This window comes from Lonchura striata, chromosome 12 (assembly GCF_046129695.1).
Source record: "Lonchura striata isolate bLonStr1 chromosome 12, bLonStr1.mat, whole genome shotgun sequence".
Taxonomy (NCBI): Eukaryota; Metazoa; Chordata; class Aves; order Passeriformes; family Estrildidae; genus Lonchura; species Lonchura striata.
Window position 1 is genome coordinate 12,668,811 of NC_134614.1, and position 12,103 is coordinate 12,680,913.

At 56.9% G+C, this 12,103-nt stretch overlaps 1 protein-coding gene across 1 annotated transcript in view; it reads left to right on the forward strand.

Moving 5' to 3' along the window:
• Window positions 1-12,103, forward strand: part of CELSR3 (cadherin EGF LAG seven-pass G-type receptor 3) — a 30,955-nt gene that overhangs the window by 13,343 nt on the left and 5,509 nt on the right. Inside the window, exons 9-31 of the mRNA XM_031505916.2 lie at window positions 66-235; window positions 458-643; window positions 786-896; window positions 1,157-1,325; window positions 1,554-1,695; window positions 1,871-1,991; window positions 2,303-2,486; window positions 2,570-2,671; window positions 3,285-3,299; window positions 4,914-5,008; window positions 5,725-5,934; window positions 6,378-6,561; window positions 7,035-7,184; window positions 7,493-7,673; window positions 7,944-8,111; window positions 8,513-8,639; window positions 8,796-9,002; window positions 9,104-9,278; window positions 9,796-9,908; window positions 10,206-10,285; window positions 10,919-11,045; window positions 11,678-11,791; window positions 11,918-12,054. Of these exons, the coding sequence (XP_031361776.2) occupies window positions 66-235; window positions 458-643; window positions 786-896; window positions 1,157-1,325; window positions 1,554-1,695; window positions 1,871-1,991; window positions 2,303-2,486; window positions 2,570-2,671; window positions 3,285-3,299; window positions 4,914-5,008; window positions 5,725-5,934; window positions 6,378-6,561; window positions 7,035-7,184; window positions 7,493-7,673; window positions 7,944-8,111; window positions 8,513-8,639; window positions 8,796-9,002; window positions 9,104-9,278; window positions 9,796-9,908; window positions 10,206-10,285; window positions 10,919-11,045; window positions 11,678-11,791; window positions 11,918-12,054 (3,268 nt within the window). The remainder of the gene's footprint in view (window positions 1-65; window positions 236-457; window positions 644-785; window positions 897-1,156; window positions 1,326-1,553; window positions 1,696-1,870; window positions 1,992-2,302; window positions 2,487-2,569; window positions 2,672-3,284; window positions 3,300-4,913; window positions 5,009-5,724; window positions 5,935-6,377; window positions 6,562-7,034; window positions 7,185-7,492; window positions 7,674-7,943; window positions 8,112-8,512; window positions 8,640-8,795; window positions 9,003-9,103; window positions 9,279-9,795; window positions 9,909-10,205; window positions 10,286-10,918; window positions 11,046-11,677; window positions 11,792-11,917; window positions 12,055-12,103) is intronic.

Consider the following 12,103-nt stretch of genomic DNA (forward strand, 5'->3'; position numbering starts at 1 on the left):
TCCCTGCATCTAGTGTTCCCTGTGAAGTGCCCTTCCCTTCTCCTCACCTCCGCTTTCCTTTCCAGCCATGCACCATGCCCACTATTTTCAGGGCAACAGTGTCCTGAGCTGGGACTTCAAGGCAGACGTGAAGATCTCGGTGCCGTGGTACCTGGGGCTGGCGTTTCGGACGCGCCAGCAGGATGGGGTGCTTCTGCAGGCCCACGCAGGCCAGTACACCACCCTGCTCTGCCAGGTATGGCCACAGCCTCAGCCACAGCACTGCGGCCCAGCCCCTGCTGCTGTCTGCCCCAGGAGAGCATGGGGCCCTTGTTCTCCCTGCTGGCTCCATCCCAAGCAGAGGGTAGTTGAGGGGAGAGGCATTTAGCAGGCATGGATTTCCTTGCCCATGCTTTGATGGAGGGTTAGGCTGGAAGGAACCAGAGTTGATGAGGTCTTTGCTGCTCCCTTTCTGCAGCTGGCTGGGGGCCTGCTCTCCTTCATGGTGAGCAGGGGGTCAGGGCGCAGCACCAGCCTCCTCCTGGACCAGCTGCAGCTCAGTGATGGGAAATGGCACGACCTCCAGCTGGAGCTGCGGGACGTGCACAGTGGACGAGACTCACGCTACGTCATCACCCTCACCCTGGACTTCGGGCTCTACCAGGTAGGTGCTGCTTAAGGCCCTGGCACCAGGGCAGGAGCTGTGGGGGATGCTTGGCAAATGCAGGCAGGGCTGTGCCTCTGCACCCCCTGAGAGGGCTGGGCCAGGGCTGGTGCCCATTGCCTGATGTTACTCCCTTCTGCAGGACACGGTGGTTGTGGGAAATGAACTGCATGGCCTGAAGGTGAAACACCTGCATGTGGGGGGAGTCCTGGGCTCTGGCGAGGTGCAGAATGGGCTGAGGGGCTGCATACAGGTGAGTCCATTGCTCTGAGCCTTCCCTTTTCAGTGGGTCTGTTATGTGGAGAGTTGGAAAAGCAAATCTGGCAACTGCTGCCAGCATCCATCTTGCTGCTGTCACTTTCCCTCTGGGCATTCAAGGCTCTGAGGTGCCATGGGGTACATTAAATAGTGAGGATGTCAAGTGGCTGCTGCTGGGGGTTTGTGGAAGGCAGGAGAGCTGGAGCCTCGTGTGTCTGTCCTGACTTCACTGTGAGTTTGTCACCTGCACTGCAGGGTGTGCGACTGGGTGACAGCGTCACCGGGATCATGCTGCCCAAGCCCAACCATGCCCTGCGGGTGGAGGCTGGCTGCAGTGTACCAAGCCCCTGTGACTCCAACCCCTGCCCGGCCAACAGTGTCTGCAAGGATGAGTGGCAGAGCTACTCCTGTGTCTGCCAGCCAGGTAGGACCTGCAGCACCCTGCCACTCCTCTGCTCTTCGTGCCTGCTTATCTTCTCCTCTGCCCCTATGACTCCCTCCTGCCTTGGGCAAGTCACATCCCTGTCAGACACTAATCAATTTTTCTGGAGGACAGAATCCCTCCTGAGCCCCCTGAATTCACTGTTGGTACTCTGGCACCCCTGAGGGAGAAGGCATTTGTTTTACATGGTGGTCTCTGTCCTCACCTCAGGGTACTACGGAGGGGACTGTGTGGATGTGTGTCACCTCAACCCCTGCAAGAACAAGTCGGTGTGTCGCCGCAAGCCGGGCTCACGCCTGGGCTACGTGTGCGAGTGCAGTGGGAACTTCTTTGGGCAGTACTGTGAGCACAGGTGAGATACAGGGCAGGACCGTGGCCTTTGGGCCTGGCTCCATGCTGGCCTCTCATCCTGGATATGTAACCAGGGACTTTTCAGTGCCATCTTCCTTCTTGGAGCTGCTGACTGGTGGCAGAATGAGGCCTGGGGAATTTGGTTGTTGTAATATCAAAGATATTTCTCTCCCTAGGATAGACCAGCAGTGTCCAAAGGGCTGGTGGGGAAATCCCACCTGTGGGCCCTGTAACTGTGATGTGAACAAGGGCTTTGACCCCGACTGCAATAAAACCAACGGGCAGTGCCACTGCAAGGTGAGGGACAGCTGTGCCAATGGGGACATGGACCATGGCTTCTCTGAAACCCTGCTTGTTCTTGATGCTGTTCCTTCTCCCCCCACAAAGGCCTGGCAGTTGCCCAGGTCCTGCTTTGTGTACCCGTATCTGGGCTGGATCCCTGCTCAACTCCTCTGTACAGCCTTCCTGGACCAGCATGGTGATGATGGGGGCAGTGGGCTGGTTGAAAATGAGGAATGCCTCGACCTTCTCTGGCTCCAGGGGTTCCCCAGCCAGCCTTGGCTGCTGTCCTGTTGGGCTCTCTGACGACTGTCCCCATCTCTTCCCAGGACTTCCACTACCGCCCCAGAGGCAGTGACACCTGCCTGCCGTGTGACTGCTACCCCGTGGGCTCCACCTCGCGCTCCTGTGACAGGGAGACCGGCCGGTGCCACTGCCGGCCCGGGGTCATCGGCCGCCAGTGCAACAGCTGTGACAGCCCCTTTGCCGAGGTGACGCCCAGTGGCTGCCAGGGTGAGTGTGGGCACAGGCGTGTGGCAGCTGGGCCACGGGGCTTGGTGTTGGTGGCCTGGCCTGTGACCGGTGTGTCTCCACAGTGCTCTATGACGGCTGCCCCAAAAGCCTGAAGGCAGGTGTGTGGTGGCCCCAGACCAAGTTTGGCTTCTCGGCTGCAGTGCTGTGTCCCAAAGGCTCCTTGGGTGAGTGATGGAGAGGGGAGGGGCCAGCCTGGCTGTCCTGTAACAGCCCTGGCAATATCACTTTGTTTTTGCACTACCCCAGTCCCATTCAGCTGGGCTTGAAGTCTGGGAGAAGGAAGTTGGAAGAAGAAATGCCACAGCCTGGGGAAGAGCAGAGAGCAGAGGGTGCTGGCCATAGGACTGGGGTTGGGAAAAAGCTATGGGGTGTAAGACCCATCACCCAGCCATGGGGTTGTGTTGTTCCCTCAGTCTTGGTCCCTGTCTTCTTCCTGCTGCTTTTTGGGTTCACCAGGCTTGAGGCTGAGGTCAGGCCTGGCACAGTGCTTTGCTGTGGTTCCCCCAGCCTCATCCCTGTGTGCCCTGCAAGAGAAGCGGGGCACAGTGTGCTGTCAGGTGAATGCTGGGTAGGAATCAGCATCCTGAGCTGGAGGAGGCAAAGCTGTCCTCAGTGACAGAAAAGGTGTCAGCAGGGTGTCTGGGAGTGTAGGGCAGTGCAAGCCCCAGGGGACAATACAAACCCTGTCCTTCCCCAGCCGTTCGCCCCCGGAGGAGGCAGGTTTGGCTCCTAACTGTTGTCGCTTCTCTCCCTGGTTCTCTCGCCCTCCGTGCACAGGCTTGAGGGGTGCAGGTAAGGTTGTTCCCATCTCCTTCCCCCTGTGCTCTAAGGGCTGCACCACACGGCTTTCCCTCCCTGCTCCCTGCCTGACACCCTGCACACCCCTGCGCTTTCCCCACTGCTTCTGGAGCTGCCAAGGGTCTTCCCAATGCTTTGCCTGGTCTCACTGCTCCTACACAGTGTTCCCTGCTCCCAGCTCACTAACCAGCACAAGCCCAGCTGCAGCTGCATGCAGCCCTTGCCACCCTCTGTGCCTAGCCTGCAGTGTTGGCTCTGGGCAGGTCTGTGCTCTGCTCCCTGGCTGGGATGGATGCTGGCTCTCCTGGATGGCGCTTGCTTAGGGCGGGGAAGGAGCTGGTGGTGAGCAGTGGGTGGTGAGGCTGGGAGGAATGGCTGTGGGGTGGAAGAAGGAGAAGTTACTTGAGTGTGGAGTGGTAGGACACGAGCAGGGACTGATGGACAGGCACAGCACAAGGTCCTGTTCCTTCTGCCTGGCTGACAGGGGAAGGCACAGGGACCTGGGGGTCAGATTCTGCCTAGATCTGCATCTGAGTCAATCTCTGTTGTGTGCAAGGGGAATGCCATCAGTATGGAGATTTCCTGCTCTTCCTGCTCCCTGCTGCAGTGGCACTGGTCCCTGTGCTTCTGCAGCTGGGAGGACTGCTGGGAGCTGGAGGTGGTGGAAGGGGGTACGCTTGTCCCTGGGGCTTTTCTGAGCAGCAACTGGAGTCTGCTCTAAGCTTCCTCTCCCTGCCCTCCCCTGCTACCCTCTCCCAGCCATGGGCACCTGGGTGGGCTCCTATGCCCTGATGCTGTCCCCAGGAGGACCTGCTCCACAGTCCTGCTGGGTACACTGGGGTTGTCTGGTTTCTCTTGCTCAAAGTGTTTGTGGTGACACACCCAGATGAGAACTCTTTTCTCTATGTTGGCTTTAGCAGCATTTTTGGTGGTGGTTAACATCTCATCCCATTCAGTTTTAGAAACTCCCTTGCTGTACACAAATGCTTGGGCTCCAACCAGGCACTGGGGGCTGCACTGGATGCTGAACCCACACTGCTGGATCCTCCACACTGGGGTCCACCATCCCACTCCTCCATCCCCCTTGGCTGCAGGGGCTCATCTCAGGGACTGGTTTTCCAACACCAGGGCTGTTGTGCTCCTGGGGTGGCCTTGCCCTGTAGGGAGAGCAGGACCTCAGCAGGTATTGCAGGCTGTCAGCTGGGGGATGCCTAGAGTTGGTTGGGCTTTCATAACTTGGGGACAGATGTGCCTAAAGACACAGTCATGTCCCCTTGGGCTTTTCCAGGCTTGTTCTGCCAAGTCAGGTCTTCTTGCAATCCTGTGTGATGGCATCTGGCATGATGCAGCCCCAAAACACACATAGGCACCCAGCTCCTGGAGGGAGGGGATGGCAGCAGCTTGCTGAGGTTTTACAAACCAAGAGTAGAATGGGTTGCACTGGTGCAAAGCAGGATGATGGCCCTGAGGTGTTACAGGCCCTCCCCATCACTTGTCAGTGCCACTCTTGGGGACTTGCTGGTGCCAAGGATCTCTGCAGGAAGGATGCAGCAGGGCAGCCATGTCTCCTGTGCTGAATTTCCAACAAGCCCTTCCTTCTTGTTTTAGGTGCAGCCATCAGACACTGTGATGAGGAGAAGGGCTGGCTGGAGCCAGATCTCTTCAACTGCACTTCACCTGCCTTCAAGGAGCTGTCTGTGCTGGTAATCCTCTCAGCTCTGCAGCCCTGACAGAGCAGGAGCCCTCTGAACAAGGGCTCACAGCCAGAATTCAAAGCACTCAGCTCTCCAGGGGTGCCTGGGGTATGAGAGGGCCTTGCTACAGTGCTCGGTGCCTTTCCCTTCTCACCTCCTTCCCCCAAATCCTGCCTGTGGGAGCAGTGGTCTGAGTTTAAGTTCATATGGCTTCATTTAATCTGTGTCCCCTCAGAAATTATATGTGTCCTGCCAGAGTATTTGAGGGGAAAATAAATAACCTTGAGCAGGGCTGAGTGATTCAAAGCTAGTGGGGTGTCTGCTCCACGAGACCTCTGTAGCCCCCTTGATTTTGTCAGGGACAAATCCCTTTGAAATATCCAGGCAAGTGTATTCAACACTTACATGTCATCTAGGCTGAATTGAAAGTGAAGCCAGGAGAGTTTCCAGGGAAGTATTGCCAGGGCCTTGCCCTGTCCTTTCATCTCCTTGGCTCTGTGGTGTATGGCACTGGGTTAGCCAGGCCAGTGCAGACCTGTATGTTGCTGGGGGCTGGTTTCCTGCCAGATGTTCTCCCTGTTCTAGAGACCTCAGTGGTGGTCTCTAGACCACATGCCTTCTGTCACGGCTTCAGAAATAGTCTCTGTGTCCAGCAGAGCCTGCAGCATCCCAATTTCCTGGAGCCTGCTGAATTGTTTAACCCTCTCTTTTCTCCCCACTGACAGCTAGAGGGCTTGGAGAGGAACAAGACTGAGCTGAACACAATTGAAGCCAAGAAGCTGGCCCACCGGCTCCGGGCTGTGACAGAGCACATGGAGCACTACTTTGGCAATGACGTGCACATTGCTTTTCGCCTGCTGTCCCGCCTCATGGCCTTCGAGAGCCAGCAGCGTGGCTTTGGCCTGACAGCTACACAGGATGCCCACTTCAACGAGGTGAGTTCTTCCCCAGGCCAGAGTGGCTTCTGTTGCTGCTTGTCTTAGCAGCCACCCTGTGTTTCTGAGAGGATTGAGGATGTGATGGGACCCTGTCAGGAGCACTGGGCTCCTCAGTTCGCAGCAGCAGTGTGGGAAGCAAGACCTGCATGGTCAGGGCTGGAGCAAAGAGTGGTTGAGGAGATGCAGAGAACTGGGTTTGCTCAGCCTGGGAAGGCAAAGGGAGGTCTTACTGCTACTGGCAGGTCCCTCATGGCAAGGGTGCAGGAAAGATGTCCCCACACGGCACTGGTTGATGAGAATTGAGCTGGGGGACTAGAAAGTACCTCAAGTACCTCTCTTCCCAGAGCCCTTGTGCAGAGAGCACAGTGCTGCAGTCTGGGGTGGTCAGGAGAGGCCCAAAGGCCGTGCTCACCCTCTGTCCTCACGTGTGTCCCATTCAGAACCTGCTGCGTGCAGGCAGCTCCGTGCTGGCGCCCGAGAACCGGGAGCACTGGGCCATGCTGCCACACGGGGAGCACGGCAGCGCCAGCCTCATGGAGCAGCTGCGGGACTACTCGGGCACGCTGGCCAGCAACATGAAACTCACCTACCTCAACCCCGTCGGTGTCGTCACCCCCAACATCAGTGAGTAGGAGCTGGCTGAGGTGGTGGAGGGTCACTCCTCCATCACACCTTGCTCCCTTCTCATCTCACTGCGTCTCAGGGAGTGTGCTGGTAATGTCCTTGATGGCTCTCTCTAATCTGGGGAGGCATTTCCGAGAGATGTCCTGGTCCCATCCCTGCCTGGACTAGCTGACCTCCAAGAGCTAGCAGAGCCCAGAATGTGCTCCCTGCTCACAGTTACTTTCCAGTCTCCAGTGAAAAAGCAGCTGGCCTTGGTGGCAGGAGTAGTCTGCCCTATGGCAGAGCAAGGATCTGGGCTGGGAAGGAGCACTGTGGGTACTGAGATTTAATGTCATGCCCAAATAGAGGTCATAGCCCCAACTCAGCCTGTGGTTTGTATGGTCCCTTTGCCAGGGACTTGAATCATGGGGTGCACTGGGTTGCTGTCCAGGTGTCCACCCTAGAGGTGACTTCACTGCCTTGCTCCTCCGCAGTGCTGAGCATCGATCGCATGGAGAACCACTCCCACGTCCGCCGGCGCTATCCTCGCTACCACAGCAGCCTCTTCCGGGGCCAGCCCGCCTGGGACCCCCACACCCACGTGGTGCTGCCACTGTCAGTGCTGAGCCCTCCCAAAGCTGAAGGTGAGCACAAGAGCATCACTCGAGAAACAATATGGGTGGGTACGGCTGGCAGGAAAGGTGTAGAATCATAAAAAGGTTTGGGTTGGAATGGACCTTTGAAAGCCATTTAGTTTGCATATACCCTACTAAGACAGTTTCTGTCAGAGGTCCAAGAGCCAACCTTGAGATCCTGAGCTTTACACGTACTCACCATGTCCCAAAAGCTCCTGATGGCCTTGCAAATTGTCTTCAGAACAGCACACACTGGCATGTGTGTGTGGTTTCTTGTGTGTGTGTGTGTGTTCTCACCACCCCCTTGTGTGCCCCAGCTGTCCCCACAGCAGTGCCCACGCTGGCTGGGGGTGAAGGGAACTACACTGTGGAGAGCTCCTCCCCGAGGCAGGCGCTGCCAGAGCCCGAGCCCACTCTCACTGTGGTCATCCTCATCATGTACCGCACCCTTGGGGGGCTGCTGCCTGCACGCTACCAAGTGGATCGCCGCAGCGTCAGGTACATCCTCCTCCCCTTTGCCCCCACCAGCACCAGTGCAGAGGGGCTGGCTGGACTCTGTTCTGTTCCCTCTGGCAGTTGTCAAGTCAGTCTTCAGTGGTGAGGTTTGATTCCCAGCCTTGGTGCTGCTCTGTGCCATGTTTCCCAGCTCCATGTTGTAGACTGAGCAGAGTTCTTCTGAGTTGTCAGAACAGGACACCTGAGAAGTCTCTGGGGGTCTGTAGCTGCCACGCAGTGATGGTGATGGTAGAGCTCTGTTGCTCCTTGCAGGCTCCCCAAGAATCCTGTGATGAACTCCCCCATTGTGAGTGTATCTGTGTTCAGCAATCACACCTTCCTGCAAGGACCCCTGGACACCCCTCTTGTGCTGGAATTTTACCTGCTGGAGACAGCCAACAGGAGCAAACCTCTCTGTGTCCAGTGGAACCACTCCAACCCGTGAGTTGAGCATGGCTGGGCCACTCTCTTTGAGCTGCTTTCCCCACACACCTCCTCGTTCCCTGAGTTTCCCTGAGCAGCACGTGGATGTGGAGATTCTGCCTTCTCCCATGGGATTTGTTTCTTTTGGGAGGGCACAGCAGAGTCAAAATCATTTAGTTTGGAAAAGACCTTTAAGATGATTGAGTCCAGCCATTAACCCAGCACTGTCAAGTCCACCCCTAACCCATTTCCCTCAGTGCCACATCCACACTCTGGCTCCAGTATTTCTGCTTTAGGAGTGCAGTTGTATCTGCTGGCAGAAGAGCCTTGTCAGCCACCCCTCTTCTCTGTGGTTCCTGCCCCCCACATGATTTGTGTGTCTTCTCTCCTAAGTGCACTCTGCTTTTTGGTGACTGCAGGACCAACCCCTCTGGCTTCTGGACAGCCAGGGACTGTGAGCTCGTGTACCGAAACACCACCCATGTCCACTGCCAGTGCTCCCAGTTTGGCACCTTTGGGGTTTTGATGGACAGCTCACACCGAGAGGTAACCTCAGCCTGTGGGACTGTGGGTGATGGTGGGGACTGTTAGCAGCTGGATCCCAGCACAGGCAAAAAATTCCATGTGGGATACAAACACAGTTTGAGAGTTCTGCAAGCTTCCTGTGTTTGCCCCTAACACTTTGGTTCTCTGCTGCTGCAGCAACTGGAAGGTGATCTGGAGACATTGGCAATTGTCACCTATTCCTTGGTGTCTCTCTCCTTGGTGTCTCTGCTGCTGACCTTCTCCTTTCTGACCTGCCTCAAAGGCCTCAAGTCCAACACACGTGGCATCCACTGCAACATATCAGTCACCCTCTTCTTCTCTGAGCTGCTCTTTCTCCTGGGTATCGACCGCACTGAGAACCAGGTCTGTGGGCTTGAACGAGCTCACCCATGGGGGTGAGGTGTGGATGATGCCATTAGCATTGGCACAGTGGCACCATCTCTAAGTCACTTTTGTCTCCCCAGTTTCTCTGCACTGTGATTGCCATCCTCCTCCACTGCTTCTTCCTCTCCACCTTCGCCTGGCTCTTCGTCCAGGGCCTCCACATCTACCGCATGCAGACTGAAGCCCGCAACGTCAACTTCGGGGCCATGCGCTTCTACTACGCCATCGGCTGGGGAGTGCCTGCCATCATCACTGGTAAGAGCTGCTTGTGCTGCACCCACACCCAAACCAGCTCTGCTGCTTCTCAGCAGTCTCCTGACCACCTGGTGTTGCCCAGCTCGTCATGGGTGGAGAGCTGAGGGTGGGCCTGCCATGGTCAGTAGTGCTGGCAGCAAGCAGTGGTGGTCAGGGGATCACATATCAAGGGCTGTCATCTTGAATCCTAAGGAGAAGTAATTCCTCAGCACATCTCCTCAGGTCTTCTAGTTAAAGTCTCTTGGTTTCCCAAGCTGGCATACTTGGGTGACCTATTGCTGGCGGTGCATGTCTCCTGGACTGGGCTGTGTCACAGACACCCGAGGAAAAGGAAATAAAACCTCTGTTGCTGAGTCTCAGTCCTGACTCCTTCCCCCTGTGGTGGAGAAGCCTATGCAGGGGGCAAGGAGCAAGGAGAAAGCCCCTTCACTGCTGACAGTGCTGGCATGGGCTTGACATGGTTTGGACAAGTCCAAGGCTGCCGGGTCTGGACCTGACCTCTCCCTTTCTCCTGCAGGGCTGGCTGTTGGCCTGGATCCTGAGGGCTACGGGAACCCTGACTTCTGCTGGATTTCCATTCATGATAAGCTGGTCTGGAGCTTTGCAGGCCCCATTACTGTCGTCATTGTGGTAAAACCCTGTCCTGTTTCACCCACAACCCTCTCCTGCCTCCCTTCTCTGCACCATGGGCACTCACCCCTCCTTGGCTGCCCACTGCCTGTCCCATTCTCTGTGTCCCTCTCCCTCAGTTAGAGGCCCTCTTTTTGTCCCTCCTCACTTTAGCCAGACCTGGGGGAGGCCACAGCTCGGGCTTGAAGGGGAAAGGAGGGGATGTTTGCAGGGCCTGGCAAACCTGGAGTCTGCACTGGGGAGGTCAGGTCAGAACCAGCCCTTGGCACAGCTTCTAATCAGTGCCAACACTTTCAGATGAATGGGGTCATGTTCCTGCTTGTGGCCAAGATGTCCTGTTCCCCAGGCCAAAAGGAGACCAAGAAGAAATCGGTTCTGTGAGTATTAGTGGCCAAACTCCCAGCAGAGCTCTGGCAGCTAGTGGATTTTAGCATTTTCAGTGACCATCCTCCTCCTTCTACCATTGCAGAGGGCCCTTCTGTGCATCAGTGTCAGCCTTGCAGCCACTCTCCTTTCCCACCCCTGCCAGCCACATTAACCCTTCCTAAATTTCATCCTTTCTGGTTCCTATGTCCACATTTCCACACTGACCTTCCAACTGGTCCCTTTTCACCACCTGCCCTCACAGCCAGCCCTTGTGTCTGCTTGGATTCAGCACTCAGCCCTTATCAGCTATGAACACCTCTTTCTTCCTCTCCTACATGCTCCTGAGACCTTTTCCCCACTCCCTCTTGAGCCAGCCCTGGAGTATGGCTGAGCTCTCTGTGGCTCGAAATGACCTCTGTCATTTTGGCCCCTGTGTTTGCCATGTGTGATCCAGAAGGGAAGGCCTGGGAGCCAGGGGAAGCTGGGCCACTGTGCAGGGATGTGCCTGCAGTGCTGGGCACAGCAGGGAGGTCTCTGCAGCAGCTTTCCCCTCTGGATCTCTTGGGAGCACTAGGCTGTAGGTTAACAGTACGCACTAACCTCTCGGTGTGTGTCTCTGTCCCTGTCTGTCTCTCTCTCTCCAGCATGACGTTACGGAGCTCCTTTGTTCTGCTTCTAGTTATTAGCACTACCTGGCTCTTTGGCCTTTTGGCTGTCAACAACAGTGTCCTGGCTTTCCACTACTTCTACACTGTCCTCTGCAGCCTCCAGGTAATTGCCCAGCCTCTGCTGGGGAGGGCACGGGTCAGCCCAGGAGAGCATCCCTGTGGTCCCCACGGCCATCTGTGGAGAATGGGTGCCCTTTGCTGAGCTCCCAACATCTCGCTGAGCTCCTTGTCCCTTCTGCTGTCACCTTTGTGGCATTGAGTGACTCCTGCCACTCCTTGCTGCCGTGTCCGTGGTGAGCAGTCACACAGAGCAGGAGGTGGCTGCAAGGCATTTGATTCAGAGGTAGCATCCAGAGGATAGCAAGTACCATCTGGAGGGAAGGAGCCTCCATGTCCTGAGAGGGCAGAGTAAGGAATGTGATGGAGGTATTGGACACTCAAAATATGATCCATGGCAGCACCCTGCCAACGTTCTCCCACCACTGGGGCTGATGTTGCTGCAGGGGACTTTGCCATTTGCTCCTTGGCCACTGCCAGGCAGGTGGACCTGTTCCTCCCTTATCCACAATCACTATAGGTGTTAACTGTCATTGGTATTCTGGGGTTTTTGGTGCATCCCAGTCCAGTGGCCACACTGGACTCAGGAGGAGCCAGGGACTGTCCCACTGCTAGCACTGTGGGCAAGCAGGTCAGCTGGCCGTGAAGGGCTGTCTCTCATGGCATCTCTCCCCACAGGGCCTGGCAGTGCTGGTCCTGTTCTGTGTACTGAACGAGGAGGTGCGGGAGGCATGGCAGCTGGCCTGCCTCAGCAAGAAGGGGCAGAGCGAGGAGGCCACGAGGAGCACACAGGTGGGCGAGAGCAGAGCAACCCAGGGTGCAAGTCTGGGACAGGAGGTGACAGGGATGTCCCCACTTTCCCTGGGCTGCCGTGGCAACTCCTTAACAGGGCACGTGCCCTCTCTCCCTCCTCCCCAGGGCCCCAGTGCCTACAACAACACAGCACTGTTTGAGGAGAGCGGGCTCATCCGCATCACCCTGGGGGCCTCCACGGTGTCCTCCGTGAGCAGCGTGCGCTCTGCCCGCACCCACTCCAGCCAGCGAGCTTACCTCAGGTAGGCAGCAGCCAGGGCTCTGGGGGCCAGCAGTGCCTGGGCAGAGCCT